The 19,659-nt window shown below is 45.1% G+C and overlaps 2 protein-coding genes across 3 annotated transcripts in view; both read right to left on the reverse strand.

The window, feature by feature from the left end:
• Positions 1–434: 434 nt before the first annotated feature.
• Positions 435–11,520, reverse strand: Tm2d3 (TM2 domain containing 3). Of its 2 annotated transcripts, XM_057756641.1 has the most exons (6): positions 11,404–11,520; positions 11,080–11,172; positions 9,752–9,936; positions 6,409–6,583; positions 5,325–5,400; positions 435–749 (listed from the first exon to the last, which is right to left on the reverse strand). In XM_057756641.1, the coding sequence occupies exons 1-6, from the start codon at positions 11,492–11,494 to the stop codon at positions 584–586; spliced, it is 786 nt and encodes a 261-aa protein (XP_057612624.1). In that variant the 5' UTR covers positions 11,495–11,520; the 3' UTR covers positions 435–583. The 2 variants fall into 2 exon arrangements, with proteins under 2 accessions (XP_057612624.1, XP_057612625.1); XM_057756642.1 differs by lacking the exon at positions 11,080–11,172.
• A 1,375-nt stretch (positions 11,521–12,895) lies between these two features.
• Positions 12,896–19,659, reverse strand: part of Tars3 (threonyl-tRNA synthetase 3) — a 43,705-nt gene continuing 36,941 nt past the window's right edge. The window contains exons 16-19 of the mRNA XM_057756499.1: positions 19,246–19,350; positions 16,012–16,084; positions 14,923–15,037; positions 12,896–13,735 (exon numbers count right to left, since the gene is read on the reverse strand). Coding sequence (XP_057612482.1) covers positions 13,587–13,735; positions 14,923–15,037; positions 16,012–16,084; positions 19,246–19,350 — 442 coding nt within the window. The 3' untranslated portion in view covers positions 12,896–13,586. The remainder of the gene's footprint in view (positions 13,736–14,922; positions 15,038–16,011; positions 16,085–19,245; positions 19,351–19,659) is intronic.

A 19,659-nucleotide genomic window follows, 5' to 3' on the forward strand; every position in this document is an offset into this window, starting at 1 on the left:
CAACATTTCAGCACAGGACGCGCACAGGAAGCTGTTCTGGACATAAAGCGGTCTGCGTTTTCATTGATTTTCAGGACTTTAGCAACTGTTCACGCCACTGACAGAATCCAACATGATCAACTCCACAGAACTATTTCTCTGCAGACAGGTCACACTACGATGGCGTTCCATTCACACTTACAGATGATGGCAGTCTAGGGAAGATCTTCAGCTGACAGAATAACCCCGCCCACCCCTGACGGCTGAAGCTGAAGGGCCTGAAGGTGGGAGATAAAGGGACACAGCAGGACTAGGGCAGGACTTGCAACAGAGGATTTTCCCATTTTGTTTTTCTGGCTTTAAGATTAAGATTCTTTTTTTTTTTTTTAATTCACAGAAACAAAAGAAAACAAACAAAAGAAAGGATTTCAGGCAAATAAAAAAATAAACACGGCTCAGTGCTCCATTTCTTTATTTTACCTTCATCAAGGCAAGCCAAGTACAGATGCTGTACATTAAAAACATAAATATACCTCTCGCACCACGTCCATTTCCACACAAAGGACTTGTCCTATCTGCTGCTCTCTGAAGTAGGTAACCAGAGTTAAATGTACAAAGAGCCATCCGCAGGTCCCACATAGCCAACTCCAATCAGCAAAACATCGATTAGCGTCCATATTCCCAGGCCACCGAAGCTGAAGAGCTTGCCGAGGCCTTCGCGCCACTGGCCCAGGTAGAAGCGATCTGCTCCAAATCCCCCAAGGGTGATGCTGCAGAGAAAGACAGAATGGTCCCGACTCCTTAGGTGCGGTCGGGCAGTTAGCAGCACGGTAGGAAAGAGTTCGAGAGGATCTCCCTCATGATTCTACATTTACAACACCAAAGAATCACGGACAAGAACGCAAACATAAACAAAGAATTCAGCATGTGTGACACCCTGGGCTCCATTCTTGGTAGCAGGAGAACATTAGGAAACACACAATTTTTAGCTCTACTGAAATCCAGCCTTTCCTCACTGCGGGGGCCCCAGCTCGCAGTGCCGGTGTGGAGTGAGAAACTGAGTCTCAGGCTCCTGACACACCTGGCAGGATCAATCACCTGATCTTAGTTACTTCTCCCTAGAGAGGGATTCTTAAAGTTCCTTTACATTCTAAGATCTAACAAGCTGGAATACAAGGGAAAGACTCAAGCATACATAACAGTGCAAAGGAGGGGAGCCTATGGACCAGCTCCAGCAGGCACCCACCCATGGCCAACTCTGCTGGGGTCCTACACCCTCCCCCAGTGCAGGGCAGCCTGTATCCAAAGCCAACTGAATGGAATACTTAAGAGAAAAAGCCGGCACCTGTACTGAGCAAGCACAACCTTTTCCTGTCATTACTCCTAAACCACAAACGATAGCATTTACACTGGATGGCACGGGTCATCTCGGGATGGGAGGTGAAGGCATGGGATGTGCATGGGTCTGGACAAGCACTATACTGCTTGATAAAAAGGACCTGGAGTGCCCATGACTTTGGTATCTGAGGGGCCGAGGAACCAAGAGCATTCTGGAGCAAAACTGCAGACATCTTGTCTTCAGGGTGAACATTCTGAATAGCCTAGGCTGAGCTGTGACAAAACGCGTTCACAATTCCAGTCAGCTGTTCAGCGCAGCGCATGGTGGAAATGCTGACAGCGGGAGGGATCCCAGGTGAGGTTGTCACGGGAATGCTATCATTGCAATCTTCTGTCAGACCACACTACTTTAAATTAAGATGAGATCTGGTTTGTTGTTTCGCCAGGCTTGGTGGCTCACACCTGTAGCCCCAATGCTTGGAGGCTGAGATAGGATCATTGTGAGGTTGAGGCCCATCTGGATGACATCGTAAGTTCCAGGCCAGCCAGAACTACATGGTAAGAACCGATCTCAAAAAGCAAAATGAACGAACAGAACAATTTGAAAGTCAGCCATGAGTTTTAATTTCAGCCACTGCAGACAAAGCCGATGGACAGACAGTTACTGGATCGTACTTGTGTTTCTGAGTTCCACCAAGGAGTCTTCTTTTAGTTTTCAATTATCCCTATTCCCAGACAGGGTCCTTCTCTTTCCTCAGCCTAGATCCTAATACAGAGGCACCTTTGCCACCAAGGGGGACCTTCGGCAACATCTGCAGAGATTCTGACTACCAAAATTGACAGTAGTAGTAGATCAGGAGGCCAGCAGGCATCCCAGTCGGCACAGGACAGCCCCAAGACAAAGAATTTGGCCCAAAATGTCAACAGCAGACGGAATGGGAACCCTGCCCAGCGCCTCGGAGTCTCGGGCCTAAGACTTCAGATGTTCAGGGTCTAACTTTCCAGCATCATTCCACTGAAGTCCCTTCTGGTTTCTCTTTCCATGGGAAGAGCTGGTACACTTCTTTTAGACACCGTTGAAAGTTTAATAACACACAAGTGTATTTCCTTCCCTTCTGTGCATGCAGTGTGTGGTATGTGTGTGTGCAGAATGGAGCCAGAGGCTCACCTGAGCTGCCTTGCTCCCTTATTAATCACTTAATCACCTGACTATAGGCGGGGCGACCAGGCAGGAAGTAGAGGCAGGGTGATGAGAATTCTGGGAAGAAGAAAGAGTCAGTCTACAGTCGTCACCCAGACACAGAGCAAGCAAGATGTGACTGCCCTGCCATAAAGGTACCAAGCCACATGGCTAACACAGACAAGAATTATGGGTTAATATAAGTTATAAGAGTTAACAAGAAGCCTGAGCTAATAGGCCAACCAGTTTATAATTAAGGTAGTTCTCTGTGTATTTCTTTGGAACTGAATGACTGCAGGACCGGGTGGGACAGAAACCTCAGTCAACAGAATGGCGTGCCAATGTGGGGCTGACCAAATCCACTTAAAAGCCTGAGAAAGCTTGGGAAGTTATTAGAAAAGAATAGAGTTAAGCACAGCTTCTTGATAGCAGCACTTTCTCAGGTGGGCTCTGCTTGCTAGAGGCAAGCGCTCTCATTTAAGAGAGGCTTCCTGACTCAGCTTTAGCTGCCATGAAACACTTAAATGGTGTTGATGAAAAGCTGACCACATGCTTTTTGGTGGTGGCAGGGACCTTGAAATGCCATAGAGTTGTGGCAATAAACATGGCTCCGGCCAGTACCTCCACCATGAGGCTAGATGCTCAGAAAGCTAAGGAATGGGATGGATCCAGCCATCAAACCCACGACTTTAATCTTAGCTATATTGTTTAGCAAATTAAAGACTCATGTGGTCAGAAAAAGAGAGATATACAGTAAAGATAGATTCAGACCAAAAAAAAAAAAACTCTAAATGATTTACAGTGTGTTTAAAAATATGTATGTGGGCTTGGGAAAGAAAAGAAAAAGGTTAAAGTCCTTAAAATAAAAAAAGAAAAAAGAGAATAGTTGGGTGTGGTGGTGCACACCTTTAATCCCAACACTTGGGAGGCAGTGGCAGGCAGATGTCTATGAGTTCAAGGACAGCCTGGTCTACAGAGTGAGTTCCAGGACAACCAGAGATACAGAGAAACCCTGTCTCAAAAAGCCAAATTATAAAAGTAAAAGAAATAGAGTTTAAAATAAGACCACGTAAAGATGAAAAATACACAGAGAGTCTGGATGCTGTTGTGTTGTCTTTAATTGCGTGACTGCTGAGGAATGAGCAACAGCTGCTAAAAGACATTTGATTACAAATGCTGCTGAATTAATCTAACATATATATTTTGAAAATGCCTTGACTATAAAATTGAAGTCAAAAGATATGTTACTTTGGAAAAGAGGTTTTGTTTTTGTTTTTACAAGAAATAAGGGACTGTGGATTCATTCTGCATTAAGAAAAATCAGGTTTGACCAAGGAAGATCTCCTGAGAAATCTCTGGTAGGAGGAATGGCCCCCATGTCTGAGTTCTACATCCAGAACAGTTCAAAGACTGCTGCCTGAGATGATCAAGCCTCATAGGACACTCCAGTCAGGACTTGATCACAATTCTTAATTTTCTTTAGATCCCCATAAGATTATCAGTGCCCCCAAGGAGCAGGAAGCATCGTGGAAAACTATGCCCACATCCCCAAAAAGTGGATTATGTATGCTTGTCTTTGTTTAGAATATTGGTTACAAGTTGTTATGGTAATGGTCAGTAGAAAAGCTAAACAAAGGAGATCCGATTCAGAGTTCTTGCTTTGAAAAAGGAGGGGGAAGTGCTGTGGGACAGTGGTCTGTACCCTGTCACTTGTATTTCAAATAAATGCTGATTGGTCAGTAGCCAGGCAGGAAGTAGAGGTGACGAGAATTCTGGGAAAAGGAAAGAGTCAGTCTGCAGTTGTCACCCAGACACAGAGCAAGAAAGATGTGACTGCCCTGCCATAAAGGTACAGCCACGTGGCTAACAGAGACAAGAATTATAGGCTAATATAAGTTATAAGAGTTAATAAGAAGCCTGAGCTAATAGGCCAACCAGTTTATAATTAATGTAGATCTCTGTGTATTTCTTTGGGACTGAATGACTGCAGGACTGGGTGGGACAGAAACCTCGGTCAACACCTGACGGCACCCGAAGCTCACCAGCCCCTGGGAACCACTGGACCCAGCATGCACTGCTGCAGTGGCTGCTGGGATCTGAACTCAGGCTCTCGTGCCTGTGCAGCAAGCACTCCACATACCGAGCCATCCACTCTCCTAATACCCACTCATTTTTATGCAGGAGGAATAGGTATATAATTTCTAGACAGCAAAATTACAGGTAATTTAAAATCTTTTTTATTTTGGGCCAACTAGATGGCTCAGTAGGTTTAGGTGCTTGCATCAAAAGCCTGGTCCCAGGTCTCATCCCCAGAACCCAAGCAGAAGGGGAAGGAGAGAATCAGCTCCACAGGATTATCTGCTGGCCTCCACATGTATGCTGGGCAACACTCACACACACTTACTCATGGACACATACACACACACAGCAAAACAAAATGTTCAAATTAAAACTTTTTCCTTTATTTTTCTAGTTTTCCGTTTGGGCACACTTCTACTGTCTATAGTAAATCACTGACAATACGCATTACAGACCTGTATCAAACAGTCTGCAGCATTTTAGGGACTCAGGTGGCTGCTGGCTGTCTCTAAGACCATGTAACAGTAGTTCCCACAAGTCACATTGGGAGGGGGAGGCGGAGGGCGGGAGCTAACGCTGCTCAGTCCCACAGAGCTCCATCCGCTGTTCCACTCTTGTCTCTCAGCACATACCTACCGTAAGGGGGAGGCTCAGGTGAAGACCAGACTGGCTGAGTATAATGTTTAGAAGATTCCACGGACCCCAAAGACACCCTAGGAGCATTTAAACTCAGCAGACCAAAGCATACCTCAGAGCCAGAGCAGTTGACCACTTATAGCCTCCGGTCCAGTTGCAATACAGCAGTTTTGGGAAAGTCCGGTTACCTTATACAAAAACAAAAACAAAACAAAACCATGGGTACATAAAATACCACTCTCATAGAGACTTATTTATGAGCACTGGTCTTGTAATTTAGAATATAAAAGAAGTTAAAATCTTTTTACAAAAACATTTACTATGTCAAACAACATAACGACATAAAACAAAATTCTTGTCATTTAATGAAAAAATGCAGTTCCTACATTAGTTAACTTAGGGCTAACCATGTGGAGAGAAATAGAAAACTAAATCCACCTTAAATCATCTACCAAATGCATTCCAGAAGGATTATAGACCTAAACATGAAAAGCCAAACTTGGTTTTTAGAAGAAAATGCCTTTGTCTTTATGAACCCAGAATAGAAAAACAATAAAAACACAGGCTGAAGGGGCTGGTTCTGAAAGGAACTCCCACTTTGACTCAAGTGCATTTTAGAAGTTCTGTCCGGGAGGGCTGGAGCGCCAGCTCCAGGGATAAAGCGCATGCGTGCAAGCATGGGAACCAGGGTTTGCATCTCCAGAGCTCACTGACAGGCTGGGCGGGCACACAATCCTAGCACTGAGGAGTCAGGGACAGGAAAGGCCCGGGTCAGCTGACGAGTGATAACTGGAATTGGTACACTTTGGACTCAGAGAGCGACCCCCCTTAACAGAGTGGAGAGCAATCAAAGAAGGCACACAATACCAATTCCAATTCCAAGCCTCTATGTGCCCCCCGCCCCCCAACACACACACACACACACACACGCACACACGCGCACACACACACACACACACACACACGAAGGCAGTCATTCTGGAAGACAAGGTTACGAGGCAGACACTCTCCTGGAAGGAAGCAGGGTATAAGTTCAGAAGATGAGTCATCTCTGCAAAGATGGAGCAAAGGGAGAACCTGTTACCTCAGGCACATAAGAGTCCATCCGCACTGACTGGCAGCTAATCCCAGTGAGCTTCAATTTGTCTTAGACCTGAGAAAGTTTGCTTACAGTTCCCTCGGACTCTGCTCCTTACCCAAGCAATGAATGTGGTCTCGCACCGTGCAGTTGGCCAGATAGCGCTGCCGAGGACAGGCCACTGTCATGCAGCTGGTGGAATTGGTACACTCATAGTCTGTTTCGGGAAGCTGCCAGCAAAACCTGCAAGTCATGTTGATGACGAAGTTCCTCTGGGGTTTGAGGTCTTGAGCCTAAGAACCGGAGCACAAAGTGAATCTGTTACAATATGGGGCTGTTAGAACATCAACAGACCACAGTCACATGACACCAAATTTCTAAAACATTTATATTTAGGACTAGCAGTAAGTAAAGGAAGCAGGTTAAGTAGTATCAAGGGGTGAAACATCTATATAGGTTACTTAAAGGAAAATGGCTAGGGACTAGGTGTGGGGGTGCATATTTTTAACCCCACACTCGGGAGGCAGAGGCAGGTGGAGCTCTGTGAGTTCAAGGCCAGCCTGGTCTACACAGTGAATTCCAGGATAGCCAGCGTTATATAGTGAGACCCTCCTTCTTGAAAACAAAACAAAACAAAAACAATAAAAGAAAGAAAAGGGAAACCCCTTTTAACCCCAATACCTCGGAGGCAGAGGCAGGTAGATCTCTGAGTTTAAGGCCAGCCTGGTCTACGCAGTGAGTTCTAATACAACTAGGGCTACCCTGTCTCAAAAACTAGAAAGAGTTATTTCAGGGTGGTATTTCACCACTTCTGTTAACTTTTAAATAATGTATATTCATATTTTTATAATATATAAGAGACTGAAGAAATGGCTCAATGGTTAAGAATGGCTTCAGACAGGGTCCCAGTGCTGAGAGCGGGGAGTGGACGGCTCCCACCCCTAACCAAGAAACTATCTGCAACTGGTACCCATTTTCAAAGGGAAAATTATTCCTCTCCAACAGCATCTCCTTGGGTACATTAACTACACTACAGGGTAGGTTCCATGTCCAGGAGTAGATGTTGGTCAACATAAAACCACAAAACACATTCAATGGTATTTTTGTAGACTTTTTGTCTCAGATAGCTTGGTTTAGACATTTTTCGTCTTATTGGTCTTCTGTTTGTATATTCTGGTTTCTAATTTTGTATGTGTGCATTGTGTGCATTGTGTGTGTGTGTGCATTGTGTGTGTGTGCATTGTGTGTGTGTGCATTGCGTGTGTGTGTGTGTGTGTAAGTTTCTTGAGTTTCTGTTTGCTTGTTTTTATAAGAGAGAAAAAAGAGTGGAGTTGGGTGGGTACAGAGTTGGGAAGAATCCTGGAGAGAGCATGATCAGATTATATTGTAAAAAAACCATTTTTCTTTTTCCAACAAAAAAAGACACCCCCCACAAAAGAACACTGACTGTTCTTCCAGAGAACCCAGGTTTCATTCCCAGAACCCACATGGCGGCTCACAACCATCTCTAACTCCAGTTCTAGAGGATTCCTTGCCCTCTTCTGGCCTCTGAGGGCAGCAGAGGCACATGGCTGCACAGATATGCATGCAGGCAAAACACCCATACGCTGAAAAAAATTGAAGAAAGAAAGAGGAGGAGGAGTGTGCTTTCTATAGCACTTCAACATCAGGGCTCAGAAGAAACACGGCACGGAGAACTTTGCGTGACTGCCACCATGTGGCTCTCAGGTGGACTGCATGCTGCTGGAAGTGTCAAGTGCTCATGGAGCCTAAGTAACAACCCCAGGAAGACTGAGTCAGGAGAGAGTGAGGACACCTTAGCACTGAGGTGGGGCCGTGTGCTTCTCTCAACAAAGACCACACCTGATCTTTCCATCTCCCTGGAAGGTTTGCTCCCTTACTTGTCCAGTGAGCTACCAGATATGCCATGCACCTACTCAACCCATCTACACCAACAAGAAAGAGACCGGATAGAAAGAAGAAAAACATATGAGAATACAGGAAGGGAACGAAGCCCCGTGCTCTGAGATCTAGTTTATGTTTCCTGCAGGCTATAGTTAAAAATGTCAAGTCAACTCATAAAACCAAAACTATCCACAGAGGCAAGGCTTCCTTCTCTAAGACAAGGCCAGTACTCACTCCCGGCCAGAATGTCTGGAGCCTTAGCTGTACCTGTATTAGGCTCCTCTTTTCACCTCCAGCCCTAAACAGCACCTTCCATGAGACCACTGCAATTTCATTTCTAAGGCTGTGCTTTAGGAAAACTAAGTAAACCAGATCATACTTTTCATTTAAACTTTAAACAGGAGATTCTTTACATCTTTTAAATTACAGCCTTTAAATAAAGTAACTTAGAAAGTTACAGCCACTGTGAAGACACCTAAGCACAACTCTTTCTTAAGAAACCAGGAGTCTGACTTGGAGTACGCAGTGTCCTTTTCTTAACTCTCTCTCTCTCTCTCTCCCTCCCCGCCCCCCATTCTTAAGTCTAAAGTACACACATCACATATTTCTACTTTAATAAACTTTGCTTCACTCTGACTTGGCCTAGTCATGAATATGGCTTTATCTAAGTGGGAAGTCCCTAACAGGGTACTGGTCACAGTACTATGCTGCATCCCCACCATTGATGAGAGAAATCCCTTTGCAAGTTCACCTGTGGTAAAGACATTACCATCCCTCTGTACACTAGTTCTCACTACACACTACACGTGAAGAACTTAGGCTAGTAAACTAACACTCCCAATCCCACAGAGCAACACTGCCACCCAACAACAACCAGCCCCGCCTGTTAACATAACCGAAACAGGGAAACCAGGGATGGAAGAAGTGGAAGGCTTTATTTATAATCATGTTTATTTCAGTGTGTGTGTGCTATGTATGTGTTCTCGTGTGTGTGTGCATATGTGCATCTGCATGTGGAAGATAGACTGACAGCCAGTGTCTTCCCTGATAGTTCTCTACTGAACCTAGAGTTCCGAATTCAGGTCCTTAGGTAGGCACAGCAACCACTTTACCAACCAAGCCAACATCCAGTGCCAGTTCAGCTAGAAGGGACAGCCAGCCCTCAAGGTCCTGTGTCTGCCTCTCCATTGCTGGGATTACGGGTGCATGCAGCCATTCCTAGATTTTTACAATGGTGTAGGGACCCAAACTCCAGTCTTCATCCTTGCACAGCAAGTACCGACCAACTGAGCTAGCCTCTCAGCCCAAGATCTTCATTTTTTGGAAAAAAAAAATGGCAGTGGGTCATGGATTGTTGAGGGCAGGGCCTCATGCATACTAAAGGTATGTTCTACCACTGAGATATACTCCTAGAACCAAATGCAAGACTTAAAAAATACTCTGCAGTACAGTCACAAAAGACCATAATCAAATCATTTCTGGATATCCCCGACCTGTAAGGCACATTTTTAATGCTATACTCCACGCAGTTGGAATAAGGAAACTGCAATACTTACAACGCAGGTAACAGAAGGTTTCACTGTACAGTCAAAAGTGACAGGCTTCCCGTAAGTACAGGAGAAATTGGTCGCACAGTCTATACAGTCTGCAGGAAGGCGGCTACACAAACCATTGCTTGGACACTTCATCATGTAAGGGGGGATCTCAGTACTTTCTGGGAGGTGAGAGGGCATCTTATTCTCTAGGAACAGTGATGAGAAGAACAGTGAAAGACAGTGGAGAGACCAATCATTAGCCACGACACATTACTGGAATTCAGACAGCACAGAGTTCGGGTCTGGGACACCCGCAATCCAGGAGGGGTTCTGTCACCAGCTAGCTAGGACCTGGGACCCTGGTTGGTGACATTAGTAAAAAGCACTCCATCCCTGCCTCCCAAGTGGCTATGAAAACCCTAAGTGCTCATTGATATATAATGCCGGCAAAGTGCTGGGTCCAAGTTCGACTCAACAGCTACAGGCACAGGGGAAAAACTAAAGCTTGGACAAGGCAGAGTCTGTGCAAAATCCCAGAGGAAGTATTTGACAGAACTGGAATCAGAACACACATCTCTTCAATGTCCTTTTCATCAGAATTTACTGATAGAAAAAAGAAGCCACTGACACTCAATTCTAGAAAATACTGTTATTAATATGTATGCCCAAATAAGAATCGCTGAAATACCTCTGCCAGCTTCAAGTCTGAGTCATTGAAATAATAGAACTCCAAAGAGAAGAACCTACAGAGCCAGCATCCATTTAGCAAAACAGAAGCACTTGAAAGCTGGCCTAAAGTGGCCAATTCTATAAAATTATCATTACCCCTAGTGTTCCTAACTCCATGTGACCGGCTGGTTCAAATCACCATAGGTCCGGCTAGTTACAGTGGCTGCTGGAGAAACTGAGGAAACAAAGACCCTAAGGGGGTAACTTCCTCAAGCTCCCGATAGCATGACCCCACCAAGTTTATAACCACGGATTTATCCGGCCCTTCTAATCGCTGTGAATCACACAGCACTAAGGAGGCATTGTAGACTTTTTTTTATTCAAGGGAAAACAACAGTGGTAAGGAATTGGGAGATAATAATAGGCAATAATAAATAAATGGAAATGAGGAGTGTGGGGCAGGATTAAGAGGTGAGTCAGGCTTCAAAAAGGAATGAAACATCAAACCTGTCTAACTGAAAGCGGCTGTGTGCCCTTAATTTACATATCTAAACAACAACACATCAAATAGCCAAAACCAAAAGGTGACTTCGTAAAGAAATGCTTATCGGAAACAGAGAGTGGGGAAAACCTACTCCAGAGAAATAAGCATATTTACTAGAATAGAAAATGTCTAGTACCTGCTGCCCTGGGAACTACTGTGAATATGCCTGTTGGGCCCGGATCCTTTATTGACTGAGCCAGCGGCTGCGAATGCTCTAAATTTAAGGATCCTACAATTAGAGAAACATGTTATCCTGGGATATGGTACCCTTGGTTTATGTGCTTAACAGGTAGGGGCTGCGCAGGGCACATAATGGTTCATGAAACGGGAACGACCGGGACAACTTGGGTTTTGGGTTACCGCGGCCCGGAGGGCTGTGGCGCCCAGTCGTCTGTCGCCGGCCTTCCGCGGCTCCTGGTGCCACCAGCTTGCCCGCTGTGGCCCCCGACCTTGAACTCACCGTCGCCCGACAGAACGTAGCACTGGGACAGGAAGAGCAGCACGCGGGACAGGAGGCGGACAGACCTCCGCGGATCCGCCGCAGCCTCCATCTTGCGGTGCGCGTGCGCACTTCCGGGCCAGTAGGCGGGGCTGAGAGGGGGGTGCTCCGAAGGGGGCGTGGCCCGCAGGCGCATTGCTGCTGGGCTCCGCCTGCGGGCATTGCCGGGTCCCAACTCGGAAGTTGGGTAGCAAGCGGCTGGAGGTGGTTAGAAGCAGAGCCGGCCTCACATCCTTTGAGGAGACGTCCCTCTCTTTCCACTGGGAGTCTGGGAGAGGGCGGTGATGATGTTAACTCATTTTATTTCAGCTGATCCATGCAGCTAGGAAAGTAGCTCCAAGAGGGTCAGGTGGCTCAGGTCCCAGGCTCCAGGACCCAGGACTCCTGCGTTGGGTTTCACCCAGTCTAACTTTGGGGGGAACATGCGGTTCTTACAACAGTTCCTCTGAGACTGGGAAAAGCAGGTCAAGCCTCAGGGGTCTGGGACAAGAGTCAAGTGTGTGGGATTTTCATGCAAGAACAGAGTCCCAACGCTGCCGGATCAAGAGACCACCAACAGTGAGGAGGGGAGCTGCCCTTGGCGATCTGCACTGTTTCCATCATGCATATCTCAGGAAACATACTGTTGATGTGCCCCTTTTTCCTATGCCTGTATTTTGTTGACATGCACTTTGGGGTCCTCAAACTCCCCATTTCCCCACTTGTACATTTGATAAGTGAAAAAGTACATGAAATGGTGTCTGGCAAACCCGAAGTTAGCTTTAAAAATTATCACAGCCTGCACTCTACATCGTAACACTGGTCTCATCTATGATACTAACTGATGGTTCATTCTTAGTGTTCCCAGGAAGTTCAATGACTGCTATGTTAAAGACAGATTTCTTTCTGCATCTAATTTGAATTCTGCAGCACCTACTGAAATAAATCCTTAACTAAATTATCTTTGGCATAAGACTATTTTAATTAGGTTCCAAGACAGTAAAATTCGGAACCTAGTTAAATCCTTTAAGTTAAAATCAGAAGTATGGGGTTGGAGCGATGATTCGGCAGTCAAGAGCACTGGCCGCTCTTATAGAAGACCTAGGTTCGATTCCCCGCACCCACACGTCGGCTCGCTACCACCCACAACTACAGTTCCAGGGACCTGGTACCCTCTTCTGGCCTCTGTAGTGCACAGACATACAGGCAGACAAAACACTCATACACACAAAATACTAAAAATAATTTTAAAAGTGTCAGAAATACAGTCCAGGGGCACAGACAGGCAAATCTCTGGGAGTTCCAGACCAGCCAGGACTACATAGTTGAGACCCTGTCTCATTAAAAAATAAAAAAGTCAGCAATCCACTTGATTCAGCAAAGCAGTGAAACCCCCAGGAAAGCAGTAATTCAGCCCTAGGAAAGCAATGTAACACGGCACGGACACTGCAGAGCTTCTCGAAACGCCATGTCATGCATTTTATTTGGGACTTTATTTTTTTCTAATGATAAGAAATTATGATTTAGAAGCATTAAAATTGCAGCTCTTAATCTACAATGCAAATAACGAATTCCACAAAATGTGAGGTCCATAGTCCTTTGCCACTAACGCAATATTCGTGCTTCTCCTGTCATTGCTGGCTAAATGACATAGTGATTCCAAATTTGGACATGGAGTTTCAGTGTGAACTTTAGTAAAAGAGCCCTAAAAATACCTGAGACATGTGTATTAGAAAATAAGACCCCCTCCCCATGGGCTTTTCTTCAAAGTCTATTTTTGTTGTTGGGTGAGAGGCGGTGGCTGCTGGGGATGGAGCCCAGGGCCTCATACATGCAAGGCAGATGCTCTAGTTATAAACTACAGCCCCCAGCCTGGAAGCCTGTCTTTTGAGAAAAAACAAAGAAAACTTTTGATAGTTCTCACTACTGTTTCTCTCTCTGAATGAATACCATTTTACCTGTGAGGTCTCTGAAGTTTTGATCTCTTTGAGTTTCTCCAACTTCTCCTGCTTAGTCTCAGAACACAATGAATTAAAATTTGTATGTATCAAATAGTCATTGTCCATTATGTGAACTCACTAGTGGCCTGCCAGTGACCCCCAAGGTTCTGAGAAGTACTAATATCTTAAGTGGTTAGGAAAATGTAGACGTACAAGGAACAGACTTCAAAAGTCTTCCTCAGCATTTAAAGTGCGTGATTTTTTTAGGTTCTTCAATTTTTCAATGACAGAAGCTATTGAAATTTCTCCATGAATTTTGTTGTCTCTTGTTCGAACATTTACTGCGTTATTTATCTTTTCTTTTTCACCAACCACTGTAGAAAAGAAAGTGAAATAAATATTTTTAAAATTAACGATTCACCTACAGTTAACAGTCATTTGATACATGCCTGAGTTTCCCCTCAATATTACTTACTAAATTTCAGTCTAGTGAACATTAGGACCGTCCTCGAGGTCTTGAGGGGAGGGATGGTGTCTAAGCCCTTCTCCTGTCTACCTAAGGACACAAATGGGAAGGGAGCTTTTACCGACATCTGATTCTTCCTACCCTATTTAGGGACGCCAAGGAAACATCAAGTGGTTGGATCCAGGCAAGCCAACCAGAATTTTCTAGAATGTGGGGGAAAGCCTGCTCTCTCTAGTAACCCATACAGTGAGCAGACGCAGGAATATGCATTTAAGTTTCTTGCCACATAGAAAGAAGAAACTGTTAAGTGGAATAAAGTATAAAGGATCAGAGCAAAACAGGAAACAAATGGAGAGACACAGTCCTAGTGAGGGCTGAGTTCCTGGTTACTCTTTCAATAGCATAGTTATTAATTCTACCTTTCTGGTCATTAGTCACTCTGGTACCTTTTCAATCTGATAATATGAGATTTATAATTCTACAAGACAAAAATACCAGTGAACAACTGTTGGCAGCACAACTCTAGGCACTTTTTTTTTCTTTCTGCTACACAACCTTTTAGCTTTCAGGTCATATCCATACTATGCCTCCAGGCATAGCAATTTCAGTTTCTCTTGATATCATTGCTAATTTTCATTCATTTCTTTTTCAAAGCCATATTTTGGATTATACCCAATTACATTATCTCTGGGAATGCTATTTATTCATCTTTTCTTTTGATCATTTGAAATTTGGAGTCTTTTCTACACATAACTTAATTCAAGCTTTCTAATAAACCAGAAAACCAAGGGGAGCATCTGGGCTTTGTGCAGGGGTCGGGTAGAAGCAGTGCAATTCCACTGAAGAAATAAATAAGCTGGGTGTCTATCTCCATTTGGGCTTAAACGTTAACTGTCACTAGCAACGCCGCACCAGGGACCCCACGTGGAGCCAGTGATGCCACACCATGGCTCGTGTGGAGCTGCAGGACACTTCCTTTGGCACTACCATCAACAGTCAACTTGTGATAAGCAGTTACACCATTCCCCTCCTTTTCATTTTCCTTAAGTAAAACCCCAAGCAGAGTATCTGAAAAAGTAGATGAACTTAAATTACCCAAAATAAAATTATACTGAGCCAGCTGTGCATTCCGTATCTTCTTATTTAGTGTACAGCTGTCATCTAAGTCCACATCGGCCATAAAGCCTTCTTCAAAGCATTCCTTGGACACCTAGAAGAAAGAGGAATATTTCTGTCATTGCATCATTGCCAGACGCCACAGCAGCCCCGTTTCCCATCTCCTAATACCCTGCACAGCGACTGCCACTTTGTTCAGACTTTGTGACTCAAAAAGGCTGGAAGGGAGGGCATGTTACTACTGCATCTAGGTTGTCAAAGCCTGCCACTTCACTCTCAGACCCCTTGCTCTGGAGAGCATTCCAACAGCCTGAGATCACACAGGCTCATGGTGCCTGTGTCCTGAGCTGCAGCCTCACAAGATGCCGTGCTAGAAACAACCAGCTAGTGGCTCAGCAGTTAAAGTAAGTATTGCTCTTGCAGAGGATGTGGGCTTGGTTCCCAGCACATACATCATGGCTCACCTCCACCCCCACTAGTTCCAGGGGCTCTGGGAGCCTCTGCTAAACTCTTTAGGCACCAGACACAAATATGGTGCACATACAGACAGGCAGGAAAACACTCATACATAGAAAACAAATGAGCCGGGTGTGATGGTGTATGACTTTAATTCCAGCACTCAGGAGGCAGAGGCAGGAGGATCTCTGTGAGTTCGAGGCCATCCTTGTTTATGTTTCAGGACAGAAGGGCTACATAGAGAGATCCTGCCTTTAAAAAAAAAAAAAGTCCAAATAACCATTTTTTAAAAAAAATTTAAAAAATAGAACCAACAAGCTAAGCTGCTCCCAGACCTCTACCCGAAAGTAAGATGATAAATAACCATTGTTATGAGCTGCAGATAATACGCTTTCTTTCCCCAACACAGACACGTGGGAAAAAGTAAGTGTGAAGGGCTCAAAAACATAAGAAGCAGATCTGATGCAGCTCCACAGACATAATTCACACACTGCTCCCAACAACTCAAAGCTCAGGCTGTTAGAAACATGCTAGGTAGGCGTTATCTTCAATCACCTACCTACACAGAGTACACGGCAAGTTATTATATACTTTAAAGGTTTGTCATCCTACCTGAAGTGCGTAATCTTCACAAGTTGGACCTACAGGGATGACCATTACCTGGCGAGGAGACAACCAGAGAGGCCTGAAAAATACGTAAAATATGTATGTTTAAAGGTATTTAAAAGTGACCACTTATGTGGTTAAAAGTCATCAACACTTTCTCAAGGTGAGCTTCATAAGACAGTGGTATTGGTAAAATGGCAAAGAAGCAAACGAAACTTTAAGTTGGGAGGCGTCAGAGTAGACAGAAAAGGAATTTTGAGAGGAAAAGAAGGAGGACACATTCTTGCACTCCCGGGCCTTTATCCCAGGAGCCTTCTGTCTACACAGCACCTCACTGACAGCCACTGTAGCCTTGTGACTACATAGCACCTCACACTGACAGCCACAGCAGCTTTACTTAGTACAGCTCTGACTGAAAATCCCAATTGTTCTTCAGTGGGTGAACCGTCTAACATGGTCAACTACATTTTGGAACACCACGAAAAATCCCAGTAAACTGACAGAATAAAGATGGCTCTTACTTCTGGCAAATGAAAAATAACCAATCAGAAAATGACATATTGCATAACCCCATTTTTGTGACATTCTTGAACTGACAGAATTGTGGAGAAAAAAGTTGGTGTATGGTTGCTGGATTAGTAGATTGCCATGGGATAGAGCATGTGTATCCGTAAAAGGTCAGCATGAGTGGTTGTTACAAACGGTGGCATCTTCAGTACCATGACTGGTGGTGACGACTTCATGTTTACACATGATACAATCTTATGGAACAAAACACACCCATGCATAGAACTGACCACACAAGAAATGGTAATATCTGAACAGGGCTGGCAGCACTGAAGCATGGTTGTGATGTACTGTATAATTCTGCAACATGAAACCACCAGGGGAAAGCGGGTAAATTATACATCTCTCTGCATTACCTCTTACAACTACATGCAAACCTATGAGTGTGTCCAAATACAATGCTGTTTTAAAAAAATACAGAGGGCGATGTTCGCTGTGAGACACATTTACCTTTTTCTTCATCGTGGTGTGGTGGGGACCCTTCCCAGCCTCTACTTTATTAATATGCACAGTCACATACTTTTATGCTCTGGTCTTACTCTACCCTATCCTATTGCCCCCAGGGAATCTCATTTTCTGAGATATTGTCATCAAAATTTGGCAGCTATTTGAAGTTGATACACAAAGTGTGGGGAGTATGGCTGTCCCTGAGGAGAGACTAGTCACTGCACAGAATCACCTCTATCCCCTTCTGCACGTCCTCATCCCACCAGCTTCCCTTAGGTTTGACCCACTTCACTATTCCACTCTAATGAAGACACATCACCTCACCTATTTCTACCTGTTTAAACCAGAGCCAACCGTTTAGAAATATAAAGATGCTAATTCGTGGGTATTCATCCCTGCACTTTGGCTTCTGTAGAACTGTAATAGTTTATAAGCTCTGTGAGACCACAGTACATTGCTCTGGATGAGCTACTGGGGACATATAGACTTTCTAGGTATACAGGACCTTTGCAAGATCAGTTCAGGAATGTCCCGCTTACTTATTACTGCTCAGACAGATGAGCACAGCACACTGCCTGGGGACCGTGTCACCAAGAAGGCAGCATCGCCTGGCAAGGCTGATGCAATGACACAGAACTTTTGGAGGAAACTGAGGCAGGGATCCTAGCAATGGTACCCAACATCTGCTGCAGTGGCTGCAAGGGACAAGAGCTCTGGAGACAGCAGGTTCTGAAGGCAGAACTAAGCTATTAGTGGACAGGGGCTATCGTTCTGCTGGTGGTTTCTGGAGCGCAGCATCCCAGGGTGCGTTACATTGTACCAGTTCTTGCCATGGCTGTTGGCGAGGCACTCGCCTCTAAGCATGGGTTTGGTGAGTCCCGTGATGCTGGCTCACTCCCTCACGTCTCTAAGGAGTTGCTCCATGGTACTGCTGGCAGGACAGAACAAAGCAACACCCAGAGCTGCCATCTTTTCTAAGGAAATCGCTATCCTCTGTCATTGGCCTTGCATAAAGAAAGGGACACAAAACAATCACCTTCCCCAAAGTAGTTTGTTGCTCCCCTGGATTAGAACCGGTGAGAATCGATTCCTCAGAAGAGCTTAGCAATGTGGAACCTAGTGAGGTCACATTCATGTGGTAGAGTCCATGACTATCCGGTTGGCCACAGTTCATGAACCAATGATTGGGTCCTCTTGAATATTCAAAAACTCAACAGTGAAGGCCTTTTGCTGGGCAATACCACCATCAGAGCTGTCTTAGTTTCTACTGCTGTGATGAAAAACCATGAGGAAAGCAGCTTGAGGAGGAGAGGGTTTATGTGGCTTACACACCCACATCCCTGTTCATCACTGAAGGACAGGAACTCAGACAGGGCAGGAACTTAGAGGCAGGAGCTGATGCAGAGGCCATGAAGGGGAGCTGCTTACTGGCTTGCTCAACTCAATCTGCTTTATTATAGAACCCAGGACCACCAGACCAGGGATGGCACCACCTACAATGAATGGGCTGGGTCCTTCCTCACCAATCACTAGTTAAGAAAATGCCCTACAAGCAGATCTTACAGAGGCACTTTCTCCTCTCAGATGACTCTAGCTTGTGTCTAGTTGACATGAGGCCATGCAGCACGGTGTCCCATGGTGACATAACATCCCTTTCTGCAAACCTGTTGCCTATTTTCAATCTGACTACTTCTCTAGATTTGGCCTTGTGATCAGAATGGCACCCACTCACCACACCTGTGGCCAGCTTGCCTTCCAGGAGACCCCAAGCTGGAACACGTGAGGACATTTCCTTTTCTTACTGGGCCTGTACCGCTGGGGCGGCTTCTCTCCCCTGGTGCTGGTGTACTGTGTGTGTCATATGCAGGCCAGATGCGCATGCTGTCCTCTGCGGTCACTGGCCACAGGGATCCCCCAGGGGAACAGTCGGGTGAATGGGAAGGCAGCTGGGTAAGACACGGGACAGTGGGAGACAGGACATGTTTCCCAGAGGGAACTGAAGCTCTGGTGGGCTTGGGAAAGGTGAAAGGACAGCTCTTCGACACCCAAGTTCACGGGCCTTGAAGGGCAATGGTGCAGTTTTATGTCAGTCTGCCTGTGCTCTTCTGTTTCCCAATATGGAAAATGGAACAAGAATTCTGCATTTGCTAATTATGAGGCAAAAACGTAATCCGCTCAGACCTGAGATGGAGGAGAGCCGCCCAGCTTTCCCTCCACGTCACCTACCATTTCCCACCGTAGTTCTCCGAGAGAATGGCTATCATCCTTTCCACAGAGCCCAGGATGGCGCGGTGGATGATCACAGGCCTGTTCTTCTCATCCCCATCCTTACTGAAGAAATGAAAAATGCACATTAGGTATTTCCCTAAGGCCAGCAATAAGTTTATCTCCTAATCCTATATTTAGTGCTGTCTGTTACTATTATTATTTTTTGGTATCTTCATTAGGAAATTGCTTTTATTAGCAGCTTTCCTCAAGACTTTGTCCTATTCACTAACTTTCTTTATTTGTTTTTAAATCACTTTATCAGAGAACACCACAAATACACAAAGGCTGAGCATCACTGTGACCCCCATGTGCCCTTTCTGAGCTTCACAAATGCCCCTCACAGACAGTCTTATTTAACCCAATTCTCCCTGC

Source organism: Chionomys nivalis, chromosome 23 (genome assembly GCF_950005125.1).
Source record: "Chionomys nivalis chromosome 23, mChiNiv1.1, whole genome shotgun sequence".
In the NCBI taxonomy this organism is placed as follows: Eukaryota; Metazoa; Chordata; class Mammalia; order Rodentia; family Cricetidae; genus Chionomys; species Chionomys nivalis.